The sequence below is a fragment of the Hylobates moloch genome, unplaced genomic scaffold (genome assembly GCF_009828535.3).
Source record: "Hylobates moloch isolate HMO894 unplaced genomic scaffold, HMol_V3 SCAFFOLD_12, whole genome shotgun sequence".
Classification (NCBI taxonomy): Eukaryota; Metazoa; Chordata; class Mammalia; order Primates; family Hylobatidae; genus Hylobates; species Hylobates moloch.
Window position 1 is genome coordinate 4,394,694 of NW_026652287.1, and position 24,646 is coordinate 4,419,339.

General features: G+C 43.4%; 1 protein-coding gene across 2 annotated transcripts in view; it reads right to left on the reverse strand.

The window, feature by feature from the left end:
• The window catches only part of TMEM132C (transmembrane protein 132C), a 447,107-nt gene that overhangs the window by 291,737 nt on the left and 130,724 nt on the right, over positions 1-24,646 (reverse strand). Inside the window, exons 1-2 of one of the 2 annotated variants that reach the window (XM_058425648.1) lie at positions 18,557-18,695; positions 8,197-9,085 (exon numbers count right to left, since the gene is read on the reverse strand). In XM_058425648.1, the coding sequence (XP_058281631.1) occupies positions 8,197-9,085; positions 18,557-18,563 (896 nt within the window). In that variant the 5' untranslated portion in view covers positions 18,564-18,695. Of the gene's footprint in view, positions 1-8,196; positions 9,086-18,556; positions 18,696-24,646 lie in introns of those variants that run through there. The other variant, XM_032168291.2, reaches the window with a different exon arrangement.

Here is a 24,646-nt window from a genome sequence, read left to right on the forward strand (position 1 = left end):
GTGATCCACCCGCCTCGGCCTCCCAAAGTGCTGGGATTACAGGTGTGAGCCACAATGCCTGGCCCCAAAGTCCTTTTAAAGGAGGTGAAACCCACTTTTTTTTTTTTTTAAGAGACAGGGTCTCGCTATGTTGCCCAGGCTGGACTTGAACTCCTGGGTTCACACAATCCTCCCACCTTAGCCTCCAGAGTAGCCGGGACTATAGGCAAAAGCCAGTCTTTCAACTCTACCTGAATTTCCTTGACGTACAGTGAGATTCCAGAAATGAATCCACCTGTAAACGTCATCCTGTTTGGAAAAATAATACTTCTCTCAGTATTCTTGCATAAATCTTAGCACATTTCTTCAAAGGCTTTCTTCCCTGTGCCCACCCTTCATTCTGTTTGTTTATTGGAACATGGTGAGAGCATACGTGGCTGTTAAGCACATGCGGCATGGTGTTGGCTTGGTTGGGGGAGATTTTGTGACTGATAAAATGACTGGGCCTCATCCACCAGTCAAAGCAGGACAGAACTAATGAACCAGGAGGCCCCATACCCCACAGCTAGGAAAGAACATCACCTTCTGTGCCGAAGCTGAGAAGCAGCTCCTTGCTCTCTTATTTTCTGAGTGCACCCCTACAAAGCAAGGGCTATTAAAGACTGCATGCTTGGCATCTAGTCTCTCTTTCATTCTGTCTTCATTCGTGAGAGAGGACTACCACCTTAGTTCACAGTGTTTTACTTCAAAAACAAATCTCTTAGGATTTATGTCCTGAAGCCTCCATTATCAGTCCTGACACACAAAACCTACCCAGCAAAGGACAAAGAAGCTACGTAATTGCTGTTCTATTTTCAGTTATGTTTGAGGGACCATCACAAGGCCCACATCCCACAGACCACCCAGATATCTCTACTCTCTGCAAGTCAAGGGTGTAGGCTCATGGTTGTCAACCATGGTGATTTTGTCCCCCAAAGAAGAGTTAGCAATGTCTGGAGACATTTTGGTTGTCAGACCTGGAGCAGAGGTGGAGGTGCTACTGGACCTTATCTACTGAGTAGAGTCCAGGGATGGTGCTCAATATTTTACAATGCACCAGACAGCCCAACATAAAAGAATTAGCTGGCACCAAATGCTGATGATACTGAGGTTGAGAAGCCAGTCCCTATGCTAAGCACCTCTCTTCACTGTGTTAAGACATGGGGATGTGTCTATTTACTACACATAAATTCACGTTAGCAGCAGAGTATAATCTCCCAGTCAGGAGCGATGCCTTATGACTCTCTTAGCATCCCTAATGCAGGGTTCAGAATTGGTTACAAGTAGAGAACAAATCTCTTCCACGTCTAGGAATCACATTGTTCAATTAAGAGAGCTTATTTTAAATTGGAGAGGATGAATGATCACCACCTCTGCTCTTTAGGTATCAATCTCATTGCTTACTGACAAGGCCAAACATTCACACCCCCTACCCCCAAGTTCTTCACTTTAATAACCTGCAGGGTCAAGACTGACCTACCTACTTACAACCTGCAACTTGAGTCAAACTAACACTGATTTTGGCAGCAGAGTGATTCTCTGAGCTCAGTCGAAGCTGGGCTTTGGGGAGGCAGTCACGTGGAAGTCATCCCACCCTCAGCATCCCCAGGGCTTCAGGAGCGCAGACGCATACTGGGATGGCAGTGAGAATTTTCAGAACTGATGATCTCCATTGTCAATATATTTTGAACATCCTTGGAAAAGTAAATAATGCCTATGTTTTCTCTGAGGAATCCTGATCTTTATTTCAAGAAGACTCAGTTAATTATGAAAGAAAACATCCATGAAAAGGAATGTTTATGAAATAGGTTTGATATTAGGCATTTGGTTTTGCATTTATTCAATAAATGTTTAGTGGGGCTTTATTTTTTGCCAAGTTATGACCAAGGGCTGGGGATATAGCAGTGAACAGAGAGATGGAAAAAGGGCTTACCCTCATGAGCCAACCCACTTATATTTGTAAAACCTATCTGCATATGTGTTTTTCATTTATGTTGGCAATTATTTTATTTTTTTATTTTTTAAAATCAGCTTCCAAAATAATGTTATAGCCACAAGAAACAAAGGTTCCATCTTCCACACCTTGACTTTTGGGTCTCGTGAACGAATTTGATTATAAAGCAAGGGTTGCCTTTGAATTCACTTTGTGAAGTTGCAAACAAAATCCAGCCTGCTTCTTTTTGCCCATGGAAGAGTGTCCTTTGTGAAAATGATCTTGCCAAGAAGGTTCATGCCAAGTTTCCATGTAGGTTATTAGTCCCATAAACATTTCCAAGAAGTCCAGGCCCTCTCAGTGAAGCCATTGTGTGAAGACCCATTGGAGAAAGTCTTTGGGTTCCTCAGTGAGGAGAGATGATTCAAGGTCTCCCTGTATGTCCTCCATGAATTTCCCAACAGAAAAGATGCAGCAATGGACCTTCATGATCCAACATTCTGTGTCCTGGGTGGATTTCTCCTGTGATCTAACCAGCAGCCATAGGTGGAGGCAGCTGGAGAGATCTGGATGATATATACACCACGTGTTCTTTATCCACTCATTGGCTGATGGGCATTTAGGTTGATTCCATATCTCTGCAATTAGCTATGCATACACAGAGGCATACAGAGTGCTAGAATGGATGCTAGAGACTCGGAAGGGGAGAGGGTGAGAGGCGGTTCAGGGATGAAAAGTTACCTATTGGGTACAATGTACGCCAGTTGGGTGACAGGTGCACTAAAATCCCAGACTTCACCACGGTGTACTTCATCCCTATAACCAAAAACCACTTGTACCCCTAAAGCTACTGCAATGAAAAAATACAGTGTTGGCTCCCAAACTTCAGCGAGACTCATACCAACTTCACTATTATTCCCACATCTGTGTCCATTCTCTTATATTATTTGCTTCTTGAATATTTTTTCCTTAAAATGATGCTTTTAAGTATTAAAGTACATTTTAATTAAATTAAAATTATAATACACTATCTAGAAAGGGAAAACCTGCCTCTCCCACAGGCTTCCCATCACAGGAATGGCAGCTCTGTCCTTCATCCCCTACATCCTGATGCTGTGTCTCCTTCACACAAGTGTGCCCACAAATCTCATCAGTCCTAGCTTTAAATTTAATCCAGAATCTGCACACTCATTTACACCTCTGCTGCTGCTATCCTGATCCAAGTCCCTGTCTTCTCTCACCTAGATTACTGCCATACATAAAAATAAGTTACATCGTGACATTCCTTCTTCAAAACCTTCCAGTAGTCCCCATCTCACCTGGAACAAAAGTCTTTACAATGGCTCCCAAAGTCCAAGGTGATGTGAATCCCAGCTCCCCTGTGAGCTCGCCTCCCCCTACCTCTCCTATCTTCCATTTTGTTTCAGCCACATTTGTCTCCTTACTGTTCCTGAAACAAACCAAGCAAGTGTCCCCAGGACCTTTGCACGTGTTTCCCTGCCAAGACCACGCTTGATTCGAATGCCACTTTTTCAACAAAGCCTGCCTTGACTGTCACCTTAAATTGTATTCTCAGCACTTTCCATTCTTCCTCCCTTGTCCATTTTTTCCTAAGCCACTTATCACTATCCATTGTATTTACTTGGTAATTATTATGATTATTTCATTTTTTGAGACGGAGTGTCACTCTTGTCACCCAGGCTGGACTTCACTGGCATGACCTTGGCTCACTGCAACCTCCGCCTCCCAGGTTGAAGCCATTCTCCTGCCTCAGCCTCCCAAGTAGCTGGGATTACCAGTGCCCACCATCATGCCCAGCTAATTTTGTTTAATTTTTAGTAGAGACAGGGTTTCACCACGTTGGCCAGGCTGGTCTTGAACTCCTGACCTCAGGCGATCTGCCCACCTCGGCCTCCCAAAGTGCTGGGATTACAGGTGTGAGCTACCACACCCAACCCAATTTTGATTATTTTTATCTCCCCTAACTAGGAAATCAGCTTCATGCAGGCAGGGAGTTTTGCCTGTTTCATTCAGTGCTGTAGAACAATGCCTGGCAAATGGGCAGGGGTCAATACATATTAATTGAGTCAATATTTACCAAGTGAATGAAAAGAAATATTGTATCCACAGTGAAAATGGAAAACCACTGTTTTGTTTGTTTTGTATTTGGGCTATCAAAAGAAAATAACTATAAACAATGAAAGCAGAACAAAGTTTTAAAATTCCAGCTAGAAAAGAAGGCTTGGCAACAGTGACCTGTCTTTCTTTTTGCCAAAAAAAAAAAAAAAAAAAAACAAGATTAGTAGGTGCTGTCAGGATGTTAGAGGTATACTAGCAGAGAATAAGACTTTTCATTGCAGCGTTAGGAGAACTGAATGACAACTGAACACAAAGCCTGTGTACACTCTGCAATTCCATGGCGCTTAGTGTCTAGCATTGTACATCTCTTGTACACAGCTGTGAGCCAACACACAGAAGTCCAGAGCCTTCCCACTCATCCTAAAGAGTTTGCTGTTCATAAAGCTCATTTTATGCAGGATGGAATTCCAAGGACTCTGTCTTTACCAGCTGGCTTGAGGCTAAGCTCTCTGAGGGCCTCTCAGATGTTGTCCAGCTTAAGGCAGATGGTGCCCAAATACCTATTGGTTTCTTGACAAATACCAGATTCAGAAAGAAGGGTGTGCAGTCTCGGAGGCTGTACTAACTATGCCCTTCGGTTGTGTCACTTCTTGGCACACGTGCACATTTTGTTTATTTTTATCTTGCCTACTAGAACATAAGCTTCACTCGGGCAGGAAGTGTTGCCTGTTTCATTCACTGCTGCAGAACAATGCCTGGCAAATGGGCACGGTTGGATACTTGCACATTGCATTGATGATGCAGAAACACACAACATATCTAGGGGCCTGCAAAGATGGCATATCTGCACAGGAAGGAAGTTCTCTGTATTCTCTAAAAAAATAAAAAATAAAAAAATACAGGAGAAGCAGACCGAGCTCATCTTTTCCTGACGGACACTAAAGAGACTCTGGCAGGTGTTCAAGGAACTAACTTTCCAGCTGAACTTCCCTGCCTTCGAAAATGTCTTCAGTCACAGATAAGCTGGAAAGAGATAAGATGCCCTAAAACCTATATTCTGACCCGAATATCCTCTGTAGTTTGGTTAATAATGTTACGCCAATGCCAGTTTCCTGGCCTCAATATTGTACTATGGTTATATGAGGTGTTACCACCAGTGGAAGCTGGGGGAGGGGTCTGCGAGAAATCACTGTATATTTTTGCAACTTCTTACAAATCTATAATTATTTAAAAACATAGGAGCTTAATTTTTTAAAGAAGTACCTTCAGTCATGTTGGAGAAACAGGAGAATTGGAGAGAGGGGGAGAGAAAGAGGCGGATTAAGGGAAGGAGAGAAACAGAGAGACTCCACATAGAGCAAAATTCCATTTGACACACTGTTGCCTGCCAATCATTCTGGCAACCCAAATTAAGCTGAGACTCTGAAATGTGTACGCCGTCCATAACGTTCGCTTTTTAATTAGTGAAATTCCATCTTCAGAATGAGAATGAACCTCAGAGACGGGTCTTCAGATGGTTTGTTTGTTCCCTATTCATTGAATTCCGACACGCCTGAGACACAAGGACTTGCATTTGCACACATGTTTGGGGAACGTTTGCTGCTCAGACTTTCTCATAAGCAATTGCTTTTAGCCCTTAGGAAATTTGCTTCGAATTTAAAATCTGAGGTAAGGAATTATAACACGTGTCATATCTTGGTGAACAAGGGGTGAGGTGGATCTTCTCTCCCCAGGACTTTGACCTGTGATGGGAAAGATCAGAATGGAGGGAACACAGCTGCTGCACTTGACGGCACTAAGCAGTGCCCTTTAATGTGACTAAGTCTTACACCCCAGAACCACGCCATTAGTAACCTCTGTGCTACAAATACTCCTGTCATTATACAAAGACACTGTTCTTTGAACAAAATCATAGTACAATGGGAATAATAGAATTTTGAGAATAAATTTGGTAGTTGTTTTACACAACACACAATGTCCGTTTACTGCAAAGATAGAATTCAATGCTTATTGAAGGTTTGATGGGTGTTTAAAAACAGCCCTGTTAGTAATGCTCAATATTCACAGAGAAGTTTCAGTGCACCAGACACTGTTATAGCACCTTGCAAATAAATATTAGCCCACTGAATCCTCACAACCCCGTCGAAGCAGGTGCTATAATTACATCTGCTTTAGAGAGGAGGAAACTGAAGTACACAGAGGTTAGTTAACTTGCCTACCAACACACAGGCTGTAAGTAGAAGAGATAGGATCAGAATTGAGGTCAGCTGGTTGGAAGACCTTTGTTCGCCACCACCCTGCCTATCTTTGTGATGAAAATTTCAGAAAACAGATCGTCCTCTCTGAAGAGCCCCATGTGAGCATCCCTTCCAGGTACAGATGTAAGGTTGTGGACCTTAGACCTAGGGACCCAGGTGGCTTGGCTCATGCTCACCCTGGTAGACGCCAGAGCCTACATTTTCTGAAGAGGGACATTAACAAAGTGCAAGGGGAAAGACGATCACTCTAAAATTTTACAACTACTTAGCATGCCATGCTGGAGACTTTCTGTCTCCAGCTTCCAAAGCCAGGGATAGATGCATTTATTTCATGATTGATCTGAAACTCAGGGGGCAAGAGGACTTACCAAAAATTAAACTCAGAGCTACCAGATCAGTATCTTTTCAGATCCAAACCATGGGGAAACAAACCCAGTATTCAGACCCTTCTATCTGAATAGTGACTCTCCTGGCTCCTCAGTGACAAGGTCACGATACTTTCAATAAGCCGCCGATACGCTCACAGCGAGACTGTCCCTCCCCACCATGATGTCAGCATGTCCCTCACTGACCACCAAGGTTCACAATGCAAATGCAATGAGAATCCCTTGTACAGTAAATCTCATAAAAAGATGTAGGATTTCATGACGTCGCTGAAAGGGGTGTCATAACAGTCCTCCAAGCGTATCCAGAAAACATTAGCAAATGAAGATCTGCAAAATTAGTCCACTTAAAAATTGAAAGGAAAAACTATAAAGATAATGACAAGATGCATACTTCAGAAGACAGTTATTTGAATCTAAAGGATAAAGATGAGAAACTAGCGGAAACCTCTGAACCTTTTTGTAAATGAAAAAACAAAAAACTTAAAAAATAAGCATCCGTATAGTCATATTACAAAAGTTAAACAGAAATGAAATATGGTATGATAGGCTATCATTCTAGCTTGCAAATATTTTTCCAAGCAACTCATTCAAAATGTGATTAGGGCTGAATTCTAACAAGAGCCAAAGCATAGCTGCAATTACAACCTAACTCCTTCTTAACTATAACAAGAAAAAAACATTTTTATCCCATTTATTTTTTAAACAAATTTAAAACAAGTACTTTCTTCATTATTATGACATTCTAGTCCACATTGTAAGAGGATTTGCTTTAAATGAATTTTAGGCCAGTGTTAATTATCCTCAGAAAACATGTGCTCCTGTACCAAATTTTAGAATCATTATACAGAGTGACAGAGCAGCCCTGTCACAGCTTGGATGCTGCTCTCTGTTGAACCCGCAATGGTGGCAGTAGGTAGATTATGCTACTGCTTTGTTTATTTGTATTACAAGATGGAATACCTTTGCTGAAGAGTTTTACACCGGGCACGTTTGCTTAATTATTGGTAAGCTATACTCATGCACTAAGGCCTCCCAGACACTAACTGGCAACATTTAACACCACCTAATTAAAAGAAAGGGTACTATGCTTGGTTCTTTTCACATATATACCCAAAGTGAGATCTCATCACTCCTCTGCCTTTTCTTGGGCTTCTTGAACATAGACTTTCAATCATGCAACTCAAATGGTATCTCATCAAAGGATTCACAGCAGAAGAAAAATCACGTCCCTCTCCAAGTGTGAGGATAACTGAAGATCTAGAGAGGCGGATTACTCTCATCTTGCTCCTTTTGGAAATAACTTCTGCCCGCCCTTTGCCTCTTCTTCCCTCCATAACCCACAGTGTAAGGAGGGCTGTTGAGAGCATGTGGGCAGGTGCATAATTTGCCTTCCCCTGTTAATGCTGAACGGTCCCTGAAGGTAGTGAAAATAGATGCTTCCTGAATATCTATCTGCCACGCACAGAACCCAATCTCACACCAGGCATGTCAAAGATGAGCAGGGGCAAGCATGGGCACCTACCTCAAGATGAAGAGGTCCACGGAGGAATTGCTCGAGATGGTGACATAGGCCGTGACCACGTCTCCCTGCTTGACTGGCCTGGAAGGCAGCCAGATGACCACGTTACCATCCAAACGCAGCTCAGTGAGCTGGGCGCTGTCCTGGGCCCGGTAAAGGCCGACGGTGCCGATCCTCTGCAGGTGGGACGTGGTTTCCTCCAGCCCATCCTTTCCTGGACGGATGGCATTGCCCTTCCTGAAGTCACCCCCGGCACAGTCCCCTCTGTCACCCCCTGGGTGCACGGTGTAGTAGAGCTCCACGGGGGTCCCCTCTGGCTGGTCCACGGACTTCTTCCTCCCGGCACCCACCGTTGGGGCACTGAACCAGCTGGACAGGAGCTCCAGCTCGGCCACACACAGCCCCAGGTCCCCCTTCAGCCGGCAGCTGCCCCGCACCTCTCTGGTCTCTCGGAAAGCAAAGACCCTCAGGCAGGGGAGCTTCTCCCCGGCGCTGCGGTCGTCCCAGTCTCTGCCCACGATGTGGAACAGAACCTGCACTTTGGGCCGGCTCAGGTAGACTTTGTCACGCAGGATGTGGGCTTTTAGTTTCCAATCAAAACTAAACTTATTGGTTGGACCTAAAAAGTTTGAAGTCCACATCAAGTCCAGAGGCACAACCTTTTCCACAGAAAAGGGTCCATAGCTGGCATTGAGCACTGGGGGCTGCCTGGTTTTGTAGGTAAAGAAGGACTCCACCCTCGCCTGCAGGCTGGAGTTCCGCAGCGGGTCCTGGTTGGCTTCCTTGAGGAAGAAGGAGGTCTCTGCTCTGAGGATGTGGTAGCTCACAGGTAGGTAAGGCGGCAGAGAGGAGAATCTCTGTATGTTGTCTGTGACTCCGTGACCCTCTATCACTAAAAAGGGAAAAAGAAAGAAAAGAAAAAATCAAAGACAGGATTATTAATGGGCTGCTCATTAGCTGTTAGGTCTGTAAGCCATTCAGAAAGGAGGGATAGAAATTCTGAAGTCCACTTGGCTCGAATTTTTATATTCTTTCTGGAAGAAGTCATTAAACGATTCTACATGGTCCACAAATTATGCATATACTTATGTTAGGTTGAAACATATGAAAGTGAGAATTCTGTAGAGTAAGATTCATTGAATGGTGGCAATTTCATAGAGTTCAACCTAACAGAATGATGGTAAATTACCTATAGGAGTAAAGTGGGTATTTTATTAATAATTTGCATGAGTTTAAAATGTACTTAATGGCACTGGTACATGAATAGCAAAACAGGCCAGTGAATGAAGTCCGTAAATAAACTCAAGAACATATGGAAGTTGAGTCAGTGATAAAGGTAGCATCGCAAATCCTGAGGTAAACATAGACTTTTTTTTCTTCTTTATTATTTTATTATTTTTTTATTTTTATTTTTATTTATTTATTTAGAGATGAGGGTCTCACTATGTTGCCCAGTCTGTTCTTGAACTCCTGGGCTCAAGCAATCTTCCAACCTCAGCCTCCTAAAGTGCTGGGATTACAGGCACGAGCCACTGAACCTGCTGCAAATGTTGACTTTTAAATCATTGGTGCCAGGACAACTGTGCAGCCATTAAGAAAAAAGTAGATCCACACCCACACCATACATAAGACTAAACTTCAAATGGATCAGCAATATATATCAAAGAAGTTACATCTTTCAAGCACTAAAGAAAACATGGATGAATTCCTCTATAACCTGGGTATAGGAAGAGCTTCACAATTATGACTCAAAATCTAAATGAAATTTAAAAAATAATACATTTTCCTATATAATTTTTTAAAAATTTGCATTACAAAAATACCATAAATAAAGTCAAAAGGAAAATGACAAGCTGGGAGTAAATATTTGCAACACATATATCATATTAAAAGGGCTAATGGCCCTAATACACAGATTTTGAAATTAGAGGAAAAAGATTTTTAAAAATTGAGAGAGAAGTGAATAAAGGATATGAACAGATATTCACAAAAATATATTAAAATTGTTTACATATATATATATATATATTTAAAACTGTTGAGCCTCACTCACAGTTAGAGAAATACAAATGAAAACTACAAATGCCACCTCTTACCTATAAGACTGACAAAAATTACCAAGTATAACACACACAGTTGGGAAGTCGACAGGCAATAGACGGTTTTGGTATATTGCTGCTGAGAATGAAAAGCGGTACGACCTTTCTGGAAAGGAACTTGGCATTACATTTGCATTTTTCTTTGACTCTTTCATCTTACTTCTAGGAATCTACTCTGAAGATACACCTCTGGCAATTAGAAAACACATACACACAAGATCATTTATTGCAACATTGGTTGTTTTTTTTTTTTTTTTTTTGAGACGGAGTCTCGCTCTGCCACCCAGGCTGGAGTGCAGTGGCGCAATCTCGGCTCACTGCAAGCTCCACCTCCTGGGTTCACGCCATTCTCCTGCCTCGGCCTCCCGAGTAGCTGGGGCTACAGACACCTGCTACCATGCCCAGCTAATTGTTTTGTATTTTTAGTAGAAACAGGGTTTCACCATGTTAGCCAGGAGGGTCTCGATCTCCTGACCTCATGATCCGCCTGCCTCAGCCTCCCAAAGTGCTGGGATTACAGGTGTGAGCCACTGTGCCCGGCCTCAACGTTGGTTTTAAATGCAAAATATTTTGACACAAGCTTCATACCTCTATGCAGAAAAATGGTTGAATAAACTACAGTAAATCCACACAGTGGAGTATCATGAGCTGCAATAAAAAAGGGAAGAAGATCTGTATGAAGCAATATGGAGTGCTTTCAAAAATATACTGCTAAGTGAAAAAGCATGGTGCAGAAGGCTATCTGAGTATACTAACTTCTGTGTAAGAAAGAAGGGGAGTGTATAAGTCTGTTTTCACACTGCTAATAAAGACATACCCCAGACTGGGTAATTTAAAAAAGAGGTTTAATGGACTCACAGTTCCACATGGCTGGGAGGCCTCACAATCATGGTGGAAGGCAAAGGAGGAGTAAAGGCACGTCTTACATGGTGTCAGGCAAGAGAGCTTGTGCAGGGGAACTCCCATTTACAAAACCACAAGTAAGTCTTGTGAGACTTACTCACTACCCCGAGAACAATATACGGGAAACTACCCCCATGATTCAATTATCTCCACCTGGTCCTGCCCTTGAAACATGGGGATTATTACAATTCAAGGTGAGATGTGGGTGGGGACAGAGCCAAACCATACCAGGGAGATAAGAAAATGTCTATGTATCTGCTCATTCATGTAACACACATGAACACACAAGAAAAGAAATCAGTCTACAAGGTTGGTTACTAACGGGTCAGCAGAAATAAAGGGGGCTGAAGATGGGGAGAAAAGATGGAGGGTGTAGCTTTTTTGTATAGTTCTGACCTTTGGAATCATGTTAATGTTTGACATATGATAATAATATCAACACGGGCGAGTAAAAACCCTGAACTGGTTACAAGTGGAAAGAAATGAACTTAATTGTATTTCAAATGAATGTCAAAATCACATACTGAAGGAGGGTAAGGGAGAACTAATCCAAGTAATTTTGGACACATATTTTGGCTATAAATCCTGAGGCTAAAGACAACAGAGAATCATAGACAAACATTGAATGATAGTGAGTAAGTTTGTTTTGGACAAAAGTATGAATTAGCAATTCTGAAACTACTTTCTGTATATTTCTTATCAAGTAGATAAGAAATATATTGTGAACCCGGGAGCCTGGTTTCTCACTGTCAGGGAAGCGGTTACAAATATAGAAAGGGATATGGGCAAAATGAAACCTGCAGTGGGTTAGAATGGGATTGGTATATAGACACTCCAGTTTATAATATATATATATACAGATAGAGAAATAGAGGTAGATTGTGTACACACATGTATGTGTGCATGTGTATGTACATAGATGTTTTTCTTAACTCTGTCCTCAATGAGATCCCAAGAGCAATAATCACATCTAGCACCCAGATATTGGTTTCTAAATACCATTCTTCGCTAAAAGAAACCAGGACTCCTTGGAAAAGTGTCTCATTCCTAGTACAAGAACCTGGAACACCTATCTTATTGTGTCAGAAAAGAGGAAGAGCCCTTAGAATGATAAGAATATGTCCAAAGGATGCAGGAACAGCAGCACTGAACACATTGAAGATAATTTGACCATCAACATAAATAATGACATTAAAAGATTGTAAGCCATTAAATGAAATAAGAATCTACGACTTGATGATACTGTCATAAAGTCAGATCGATGGGACAGTTTTTCCTTATAATATGATCCAAACTGATCATTGACAACATTCACAGTAGTGATTGATTCAGGCAAAGATCATAAGTGGACGCTAAAACTAGCTGGTGAGAGTTTCATGAGTAACAGGAGATTCACATCATCTTAAATTGTCTTCCAACAAGTTAGCCCCAAGTTCTTCACTGAATTACAAAGGAAACACTGGTAGGTTTTGGTGGAGAAACCTGGCAGGCAGTGCTTTAACCAAGTTTCCAAAATTGACATCACCAGGAATACGGCCGACAGAGAACTGTCGGCCAACAGAGAACTGTCCCCTGACATGCACACGCAGAGAAGAACACAATATCGGTTCCCTAGTATTTCTGCAAAAATTTGCATAATTTGCATCTAATCATGAGGAAATGTCTAAGTTCATTCTATGAAGTAATTGGCCTATACTCATCAAAAATGTTGAGGTCATGAATTAAGAGGAAAGTGGAAAGAACTGTTCCAGACTTGTGGATAAAAAGACGTCTAAAGATACACCAAACTGAAGGCAACACATGATTAGAAATTTTATTTTCCTATAAAGAATATTTTTGAGACCATTGGCAAAATTTGCAATAAGCCTCTAAAGTAGCTAATAATTTTGTAACAATGTTAATTTCTTCATTTTGATAATCGTACTATACTTATATAAGAGAACATCTGTATTTTAAAAAATATATATTCAGGGCCAGGCGCAGTGGCTCATGCCTGTAATCCCAGCCCTTTCGGAGGCTGAGGTGGGTAGATCACAAGGTCAAGAGATTGAGAGCATCCTAGTCAACATGGTGAAACCCCGCCTCTACTAAAAATACAAAAAAATTAGCTCGGTGTGGCGGCGTGCACCTGTAGTCCCAGCTACTCGGGAGGCTGAGGCAGGAGAATCACTTGAACCCTGGAGGTGGAGGTTGCAGTGAGCCGAGATCGTGCCACTGCACTCTAGCCTAGTGACAGAGTGAGACTCTGTCTCAAAATACATACATACAAACATATACATATATATATGTGTGTATATATATATTCAGAACTAGTGATAAAGTGACATGTTTGCTTGCAATTTACTCTCAAACAGCTTGGGGTGGAGGGGAACTCAGGTGAAAGGAAACATGGTCAAATGTCACCATTTGAGGAAACTGAATGAAGGGTATATGAAAATTCCTTTTACTATTCTTGTAACTCGTCTTTAAGACTCCAACTGTGTCAAAATAAAACTGTTCATTGAAATAAATAAAATGTAAGCAAGACATCTTGGTCTTTTTTTAATTCCTCATTTCTTCCTTAGAGATTTTTCCTGTTTATGTTTATTCATTTGTTGGAAAAAATGGTTAATAAGATAAGCCATTTTTCTCATGTTACTCAAAAATAATGAGCCAATGCCCCACCATATTATTATTCCTAAATTCATTAGATTCTTTGATAATCTTGATCTGTTTGGGTGGAGAGTGTCTTTCAGTCATTGATCACCAAAGACACTATCTTGTCATCATCGTCTTCTTTCTCAGCCAGGGAGAAAGCGTTCACTATTAACTCTTCCAGGTAAAATGAGTTAGCAGAATGAATAAGCATGCCACCCTCTCTCCACTGGGTGGGAGCCCAGTTCCAAGGCTCGGGTCCTTCTGGCCCCCTACTGAGATTCAGCACACCAAGTGGCGATACTGATTGGAGCGCAAACCACATGCCTCTGGGCTCTGCATCTGTTCAGACCTGACATCGCAGACTGCTCACTCTGGGGCTCCACCCAGCCTGCGGATGAGTTTTGCTTGGCCCACAGTGCTTTTTTAAAAAGTCTTTATAAAGTGAAACTCAATTTTTTAAAACTGGGGAGTCTCTGGGTTTCCAGCTTGTCTTTGAAGATGGGAGGAACTGGAAACATTTGGGGTTTCTCCCCGCATGGCGACGACGGGAGGAGGTGACTTACAGCCCCAGCGTTGCTGTCATCCTACACTCAGCCCGCTGTGTGCCATGGTCCTGCCTGCTTGTCCGTCAGGTGCTTTTGAGTTTGAGATTCCTGATTTACAGGATTCAGCCGGCTAAGTCGCTGAATGCCGGGGGCTCACAGGCTCACCTCCAAGGCAGGAAAGTGCAGCATGTCACCCCTCGCTGCCAGGGTTATTTGAACCATCCCTGACATCAACAGAAGGACCACAAGCAGCCTCCTTGCTATTTGAATATTTTCTTTGCTAAGATCCCCCATGAGCTTCAGCTACATGAGGGCATGGCTGAAAACTTGCTACACACTCATGACCCAGAAACTTCAACCGCTCCAGTTGGTAACTTTGAAAACCCAAGAAAGCCCATCTCCTGGCTTCTGTTTTTTAAAACCCCCAGAAAACCCAAACAAGCCTGCATTCGTATATTGAGAGAGGAGATGGGAGTTGCTCTCTCTCCTTCTTTCCAGCCTTCCCTGCTGTCCCTTCCTCTCAGTGCAGCCTGTGCAACCCGCCAGCATATGGGGCAGCCTGGCTCTTCTGTCCTCTGGAAGGACCCTAATCCTTTTCCCGGCAGGGACACTGGCGAGCAGATCAAAGCTGCCTTTGGTGCTGCAGCCAAACGGACTTGGATTGTCAAGATGGCTTTTCAAAGAAATAACATTCTCTCCTGTTCTCAGCCCAGAGGCCTTGTTCTGGGGTCACCAGCAACAAGGGCACATTCGCCTCCCTCTCTTTAGGGATGGCTCGGCACTTCCATTTTAACCCCCTAATTTCAGAATCAGCTTAAAACATTCACAAAAGGCCCTGCCGAGGTATGACACTCCAGAAAGAGCTCTGGCTCTCTGTCCTTAAACATGGACTATTTAGGCAACTTGTAATATTTTGTAAAAACCAAAAGCCACATCTGATGCTTTTATTTTGAGGTATTTATCCCAATCCAAAAAAATGCTCTTAAATCTTGAAGTGTAGGGACTTAGAGACTCATCTGTTTGGAGAAGGTTGTCAGCCAAGGGCTCTGTGAAGGGGCGAGGCACAGGATTCCAGGCCCATCTGCAGTGGGGACATTCGCCAACAGGAAGTATTTGTCAACAAGCTGTCTTGTCATTCTTCATTCTTCCTAGACATAAAGATTCCTTTTCTCTCCTTTTCTTAACTGGAAATAAGCCTAAAGGAAACCCGTTTTCTTTTAAGCAAATGCTGAGTTTACTTTCTATAAAATACAGATGGAGTGGGCTTGTGGTCTCACCTCCTGTCTTAGGGTTCTTCCATTCTTTGAACAGGTCACTCTTTATCCTTCGCATGAGGAAAAGTGAGAAGGGATGAAGTGAAGTGAAACCTAGCTCATTCCTTCCTGTTGAGCCTCATTCTGAACTCTTCCAGCTCATGAGAGATTTGACTTAAGAGACAGACACCGTAAAAGAAAGGAGCAAGGCCTTGTACAGTAGCTAAGGGAGCTTCAATTTCCATAAAGAGGAGACAAAGACAGCCAGAGAGAAAGAGAGATTGAGACTGGTTGATCTAGATATGTAGCATAATAATAACAATAGAAGGGCAATTAAAAAATGGCACCCCATCTCCTGTATCTACATGCTGATCTACAACCTTTGCATGAGACTTTGCAGTTCTCCCATCAAGAGGTGGAGTCAATTTCCCCGCTCTTTGAATCTGGGCTACCTCGTGATTTGCTTTGGCCAAGAAAATACGGAAGAAGTGACAGCATGCCTATTCTGGGCCCAGGTCTCAAGGGGCCTTGCACATTTCCACTCTGCCTCTTTTGGACGCCTGATGGCAGGAAGAAGAACAAGCCTGGGCCAGCCTGGAGAAGAGACCACGTAGAGGGAAGCGGTGCGATCCCAGCTGAGGCCATCCTGCATCAGGCAGCCCGTGCCCAGCCCCAAACACGTGAGCAAACCCAGCCAAGATGAGAAGCCCTGAGACTCAGGAGGACTTGGACATGGTCAAGCCTCTGCATTTCCGGGTGTTTCATCATCAAACAATCCCTGATGGAGCGGCCAGCAGTCATCAAGAATTGACCATATGTATTAGTCCACTTTCATGCCGCTATGAAGAAATACCCGAGACTGGGTAATTTATAAAAGAAACAGAGGTTTAATGGACTCTCAGTTCCACATGGCTGGGGAGGCCTCACAATCATGGTGGAAGGTGAAGGAGAAGCAAAGCCACACATCTTACATGGTGGCAGGCAAGACAGTGTGTGCAGGGGAACTGCCCTTTATAAAACCATCAGATCTCGTGAGACTTATTCACTATTACGAGAACAGCACAAAAACCCACCCTGATGATTCAATTACCTCCCACCGGGTTCCTCCCACAATATGTGGGGATTATGGGAGATACAATTCCAGATGAGATTTGGGGGGGGGACATGGCCAAACCATATCACCATGTTCTAGGTGTGTTTTTAAATGCTCTACATGTGGAATGTCAATTAGTTCTTCACAACAATCTTAGGGGGTATCATGATGACCACTTTTTACAGAAGAGGAAATTGAGGAATAGGGAAGGTGAGTAATGTTGCCCAAGATCTCCTGGTTGTAAGTGACGTAGCTGAAACTCATGCCTGGCTGTCTGGTTCCAAGTGGACATTCTGGTCCACTTGGCAACAGGGCTCACCTTGCTCTACTCCCTGCCTCCCAGGTGCATGAGGGTTCATTGAGATGATGCCTACAAAGTGTTTAGCAAGTGCCCGACTCATAATAAGGGTGCAAGCAGGGTTAGATCTTAATTACATCTTAGTACATCCTTGTTCCAGGGTTTTAAGTTTATTACCGAAGTTTAAATACATCTTGCCCCTTCATATCTCCAGGATCTCACGCATGGCCACTCCTTCTGCCTAATTAATTTCCATTTGGTTCCCAGATCCACCTCACCTCTTCTATTCATAGGAAGCCTCCCCGACTTCCGCACTAGGTCCAGTGCCCCTCCCAAAACACCATGCACCTCTCTTTTATATCTTTTCACACAGCTGTAATTTTAGACTTGTTTGTGTGAACGTTTGGTTAATGACCATCTTCCCTAACAGACTGGAAGCTCCACGGGAAAAAGGATAGTGTGTTTATCCAGCAGAGTACCCTCCTGTCTTGAATACCATGTGACTCAGTGACAACTCATTCAACACTTGAGGAATGCATGGAGTTTGACCAATAGCCCAAACATGAAGCAAGCCAGATGGGGGACGAAGCCGCTTCACAAAACATAGCAGTGAGGTGTACAATGAGGGAAAATGCAGACACCGTTTGTTGGAAGGCAGAACTTCTCGCATGTGGTAGGAAGAATTGGAGCCAATATCCACGGACATTCTGGCATCCAGTACCAGGGGATGGTGACTCTCTGCAGCCATTCAGTGTCAGTGCATCAAAGGTGTTGAGGAAACTTCACCTTCATGTAAGTACCTTCTTTGCCTCACACTTGCCTACTTTTAGAGTGTTTATGGTCACCCAGAAGTAAACTAACAATTGTTGCAGCAGACAAGAACAATCATTCCTTTCCCCAATAAAATAATGCACTAGCACCTGTCCATGGGGGCTGCTGAGAATTTATCAAGAACTTCTTGAGTACATACATGCCCAAGGCCGCCTGGCGCAGCTCTCTGTACACAGAGCTTTCAACTGAGGGTGGTGTTTCCTAAGCTTCACATCTCCCTCAATCTCATGACATGAACCAGATAATGTATGCACTGTTAATCAGTCCAGGAGCTTACTAATAATTGATAACTTTATAAATTAAAATTGCAATTAATAATGTACTAATATAAATGAATAGTTTTGTTTAAATAATCTTACTGTAAATAAAAAACCAAGATCACATCCCCTAACTGCTGCCTGTCTATAGCTCTGAGCCATAGTTTGCCATTTCTTTGTTAAGCAGGGAGATTATCAAGTGTTGGGTGCTGAAGATACAGCGGCTGCAAAATGAGATTTTCTCTTAGATAGACTCAGAATAATTCAAATAATTAAGCAGGAAATTCTCACTTTCTCATATGGTTGAACAGGTGATTTTGCACCATGTCCAGGTATCTCCAACAGCCAACCACAGAGATGCTCACATGAACGACTCCCCGACGAAGCTGTGCAGGGTCCATCTGCACCCTCACAGGCTGCAGCACCGTGTATGCTCCCTAAACTTACCTCTCATCTTGGGAAGCCCAGAGGAAGCAGATTAAGGAATCAGAGGTGGTTGCCAGCCTTTGCTGTGTGTTTTCTCCCAGAAACATTATCTCCTGACTGCAAGGAAACAATTCCAGGGCTGCCATGTCATTGCGAGTTCTGACAAATGTCTTTCCTCTTACTCCAGTTCATCTGCTTACACCAACATCTCCCAGAAAGATAGGATAATTGAGTCACTTTTATTGACCTGAAACAATATCCCTGGAAAAGTCCAATGCTGGTTTCCTACAGCCACAGGAGAGAGCCTGGGGAGCAGTTGACAGCGGCACCTGCCTATCTGGCCTCCACGCGGACAGCACGTTCATTGCTGTCTCCCTTCCTGTTTATCCATTTTCTTTATCTGTACCTGCCTGTCAGCATTGGGGGTATCGTGTCCTCCATCGGTTGTTCATCAGAGAACTCTACCACAAAGCTGCTACCGGAAATTGAGTTTTTGAGATTCTGAGATAGTGGACACAGGAGATGGCCACGTCACTCAGTGCCCAGATAGGATAACACTGGGAGAATGAGCCTTTCCACTAAGGTGATGCACTGCCTTCATCACAACGCTCACTTTCAGACGTGTTGACCAGGGATGAATTCTTTAGAGCTGATGTTCTCTGGGCTGGGACAAAAAGGACGGTTAGGACCTGAGGAGGTTGAATGGAATATGGCAAAGCCACGTCACTCAGCACCCAGACACGATAACACTGGGAGAACGAGCCTTCCCACTAACGTGATGCACTGCCTTCATCACGATGCCCGCTTTCAGACATGTTGACAGGATAGATTCTTTACAGTTGATGTTCTCTAGGCTGGGACATAAAGGATGGTAGGACCTGCAGAGGCTGAATGGAATACGGCAAGAATTCTAGATGAAGAACAACGTAACCAAAAGATTGGGGAGGGAAAGCTCAGAATCCCAGCATGTGGGCAGTGGGAAGTCCATCCAGGCAGATGGGATGAAGCCAGGGGTTACTCTAAATGGGGTGGGCAGTGGATGCCCACAAATATACAAATACGCCCACAAATATAGTATTTTCACTAGGTCCTGCTTCCCTCTTGAATTGGATAAACATAAAAATAACAACCCCTGAAATAATCCACAGGCACAAGTGGACTTGTTTTAGGGTGTGCAAGGAACTTTCAAGAATAGCATCTAAGTCAGGGTTAAGGGTGATTTTCTTGAGAAATACTTGGTGACATCTGCAGGCATTTTTTGGTTGTCACAACAGGGAGGGGCTGTTATTGACATCTAGTCGGTGGGAGCCAGGGATGGTTCGAAACATCTTACAACGCACAAGACAGTGCCCCCACCACAAATAACTATTCAGCCTACAATGTCAATAGCACTGAGGTTGACAAACCCTGATCTAACTTGATCCACATAGAAAGCCTGAGGTAGTTTGTCAGGTATTACATACATAGGAAGAAACAGGGGAAGGACTTTAATCAAAGCCTTCTCCAGCCCGGCAAGAAGAAATGTATCACAGTGGTTAGGAGTTCACGGAGCGACACGAAGTTCAACAACGAATCCTTGTCCCACAACTTCCTAGATGAGGATTTTTTTTGTTTTTGTCTTTTGGAAAATACCTTAAACTCTTGAGCCTCAGAATCCTCATGTCGATGATGGGAATCACATAAGACCGCCTCGCTTTAAGCAATACACTAAGCACTCAGCATGCTTAACAATTGGGAGTTGTTGCTATTATCATAATCATTACCATTATTTCAAATACGTTCATCAGTTATAGTAACAAGCTTTTAAAACTACAGAAATAGTGGGGGGAAGGGTGATATCTATATGTGAAAAAAAAATTGGGTGATGTCTATGTGAGGAAGAAAAATCTGAAATTAAGGGAAGCGGGCTCTTTTCAGGACTTCAGAGGCGTCTCCCGCATCAGACATCTCTGGTTTACTCATATGATATCAGACACCTGCAAAACAGGGCTTGCCTTTCTCCACACGCCTCAAGGAGAGCCCTGATTGGATTTTCCTTCTGAGTCACTGCAGCTTACTTGAAACACAAGCAAGCCTGAATATTTTTTCCTCTCTCCATTGGTGATTTATTAACATTCCCCAGACACAGAACGTCTCTCTCTGCTAAATATGGCTCATTGTTTCTTTTTTATTGAAACAAAAGGCACCTTGATAAATGGATTATTTGATTTCAATGCCTCTTCTGAACAAACCCTGAATATCCTTTGCTGAAATTACATAGCGCAGTTTGCAATTTCGTAACCGTCAAACTCTCCTTCAAAAGAGCAGGTACTTATATTCCCCTCTGAGCCCCTGGGGGGATATTTCCCCCCTTTTCTCTGGGAGTGCTCCATAATCACTCTCAGATGCTACTCAGACTCCCAGAAGTACAGCAAAGGAGCTGTGCCTTTCAAGTCTGCTCTAAAATCTTCAGAATCTTGGACTTCATCAGCACAAGAAGGGTGCCCTGGGTAGGCACAGAGGGAAATATTTACCAGGCGAAGTTATAAATCTAACATGGGCTGCTTTAACTGCATGGTGTCAGGGTTTCCGCAAGTTAAGCTCAGCCAATGGCTTGCCTGGTGGCCATGTGGCGGATTCCTCCACATCCTCCACCTGCCCTCCCCTGCTGACCACCCACAATGTGGCTTGGAACCGAGGTCCCTCTGCAGGTGGGTTCTGATTGGCTCAGGCTGGGGCTCTCCCAGGACAGGTGCTCCTCTGAGGGACGGTGTGTCAGTTTCCCATGCTGCTGGAACGAATTACTACAAACTTAGCCATTTAAAACAACACATATATATTTTTTCTTTTTATATAGTCCTGGAGGTCAGAAGTCTAAAATCAAAGTGTCACTAGGGAAACAACACACACTCAGGCCTAACGGAGGGTGGGGGGTGGAAGGAGGGAGAGGATCAGGAAAAATTACTAATGGATACTGGGCTTAATACCTGGGTGATGAAATAATCTATACAACAAACCCACATGACTCATGGTTACCTATGTAACAAACCTGCACATCCTGCACATATACCCCTGAACTGAAAAGAAAAGCTAAAACAAACAAACAAAACAAACAAACCCTGAAGTGTCAGTAGGGTTGTGTTCCTTCTGCAGGCTCCAGGGAAGAATCTGCTCCCTTTTCCATTTTCTGGAGGTCACCTGCAGTCCTCAGCTTGGAGTCTCTCTTTTCTAAGCCAATACCTCGGCAGCTTCTCTCGCCCCTGACTTCCTGTCTCCCTCTACAGGGACCCCTGTGATGACATCAGGGCCACTTGGATGATCCAGGATAGTCCCCCCCATCTCAAGAGCCTTACCTTAATCACATCTGCAAAGTTCCTTTTTATTTGCAGCCTCTGGTGATAGGGATGTAAGCATCTTTGGGGAGGGTGGCATTTTTGATTATGACAATGACTGGAGGGAGGAACACCACTGACATGTAGAGATCACAGCCAGTTCTGCTAGGTTTTCTGCACAGCACGAGACTGTTCTACAACCACAAAGAATTGCCCAGATTCTGCATGACGTTGCCCTACTGGACATTCACAGAGGTGAGGAACCCACTTACAGTGATCCAAGCAAAGAGCCGATCTTAAGCATCCACTAAATAATTGGGAGAAGGGCAATGATTTCATATACTGTACGTGTTCCAGAATTGCAACTACTGGGGTGGAGATCAGACTTTGATGAAACTTATCTAAAAAGTTGTTGATCCTTTTCCAAAATTACATCCACAATGTCCAATCTGCGTGTGAAATGCAACTTGCTCCAACAGAGCTATACCAGTCTGCGTCTGTGGCTGACACACCCATGGTGACTCTAAATACAGGAGCAAGTATCTGACTACTTCATTCGGCCTTCTAGATATACCTGTTAAAATATTACTTTACTTTGAATTATTTCTCCTGCCTATGACAGAGCACTATACTGATTTGTTTTTAATTATGTACATATGTAGGTTATCAAATCAGAGATTTCATTTCATGGCTCATAAAGGTGAGGGTTGAGAATGATTGGTGTTAACCCAGGGGTTGGCAAACTTTTTCTTAGAGGACCATATAGTAAATGTCTTAGGTTTTTGCAGGCTAGAAGACAAAAATCAATATTATATAGGTACTTATATCATCTTTAAAAATGTAAATACCATATTTAGCTTGCAGGCCGTACCAAAACAGGCGACAGGCTGGATTTGACCCATGGTCTGTAGTTTGCCATTCCCTGGTCTAAATCAAACAGGGCAATTCCAAGCTCATTCCCATTATCTGGTTCAGTTACACATAGGCCTAAACCCGTGATTCTCAAACAGAGGCGGTTTTTCTCCCAAGGGGACATTTGACAATGTCTGGAGATTTTTTCCGTTGTCAAGAATGGGGCTGGGGGGCAGCCAGGTGCGGTGGCTTAAGCCTGTAATCCCAGCACTTTCGGAGGCTGAGGCGGGTGGATCCCTTGAGGTCAGGAGTTTGAGACCAGCCTGGCCAACATGGTGAAACCCCATCTCTACTAAAAATACAAAAATTAGCCAGGTATGATGGTGTGCGCCTGTAAGCCCAGCTACTCAGAAGGCTGATCGCTTGAACCCGGGAAGCAGAGGGTGCAATGAGCCAAGATTGTGCTACTGCACTCCAGACTGGGCAACAGAGTGAGACTCTATCCCCCACCCTGCCAAAAAAAAAAAAAAAAAGAAGAACGGGGTCGGGGGGCATCCTGTTAGCATCTAGTGGGCAGTCAGAGGCCAGGCATGCTGTTCAACAACCGACACTGCGCAGAACAGCCCGCCCACAGAGTTATCCAGCCCCAGAGATCACTGTGCTGGGCTGGGAAAGCCCTGCCCCAGGCCAAACTGGGCCAAGGACCTATGAGGAGACATGTGTTAGGACTTCTGGGAAAGAAGATCCCTCACTCTTAAGCAAACGCCTTTCACCCCAGGGGCCAATGAGTGAGCCAGTCTCCCCATAAATACTGTTATCCATCTGGAATCTATGCATGAGTACCCAGAGACAAGCTCAGCCACGGGTGGGCACAGTGAGGGAATGGACCGTGCTTTTATCCCAGGGATTGGCCCAGTGAGGGGCCCGGGAGAAGCTCGCCTGGATCTCACCTTGCCGCTGCACTTCCAGCCACGTGAGCCAGTGGACTTCCTCAGTGCGCGAGGGTTTTCTCTCCCTATCAGCCAAAACTTCTAAGAGGACACACCTTGCTTGATCCAAACTGCGGTAACTCGGCTTTGCAAATCATATAAAGAAGGAGTCAGCATACTTTTTTCTGTAAAGGCCCAGGCAGTAGATATTTCAGCCTCTGTGGGCCAAATGGTGCAACTCCTCAACCCTCCTGTGACCGCAGCCAGAGACAAACGTAAACAAATGACTCTGTCCGTGTTCCAGTAAAACTTTACTTTTAAACACTAGAATTTGAATTTCACATGTCAAAAACACTACCTCTCTATTAAACAACACTTTTCCAACTATCTAAAGACATAAAAACATAAAAAAAATTCTTAGTTTTCAGACCACCACACAAAAACTGGTGGTGGGCTGTGTTTGACCCACAGGCCATGGCGTGCGGACCCCTGATAGAGAGGAAGCCTTTCCGAGTCGTGCTTCATGCATAGGAGAACTTTCTTAGTGTTTCTTCAGTGCATTTTACAATCTGAATTATAGACCAGGTTTGCCTCTTTGATTCAAAATGTAAACACGGTTTTTACTATGCCTCCTTTAAAACAGTTTGGAAATGGAAACCAAAAAGAAAAAAAAATCTGGAGGGATTTAGAGTTGTATAATATAAGCATTTACAGCAGAATTTAAATATCTGCATTTGCTGCTCACATAGCATAGGGTTTGAGAATGTTTCACTGTATCTACTCAAAGAGAGAGGCATCCATTTATCACAGATGGTGGTATTATTTATGATGGAAACTTACATTAATCCTGAGAGTCCCAATTATCTCAATTCACGTAAATAAAAAGGACAGCATTCCTGTTCTTTATGATGGTCTTTTTCCTCAAAAATAAAGAGCTTATTTTTAATATAGTCCACATATTTTCTTTCTCACCAATTACAGATAACTTAAAAAAACTTGTATGTACCAATGAGTCATCT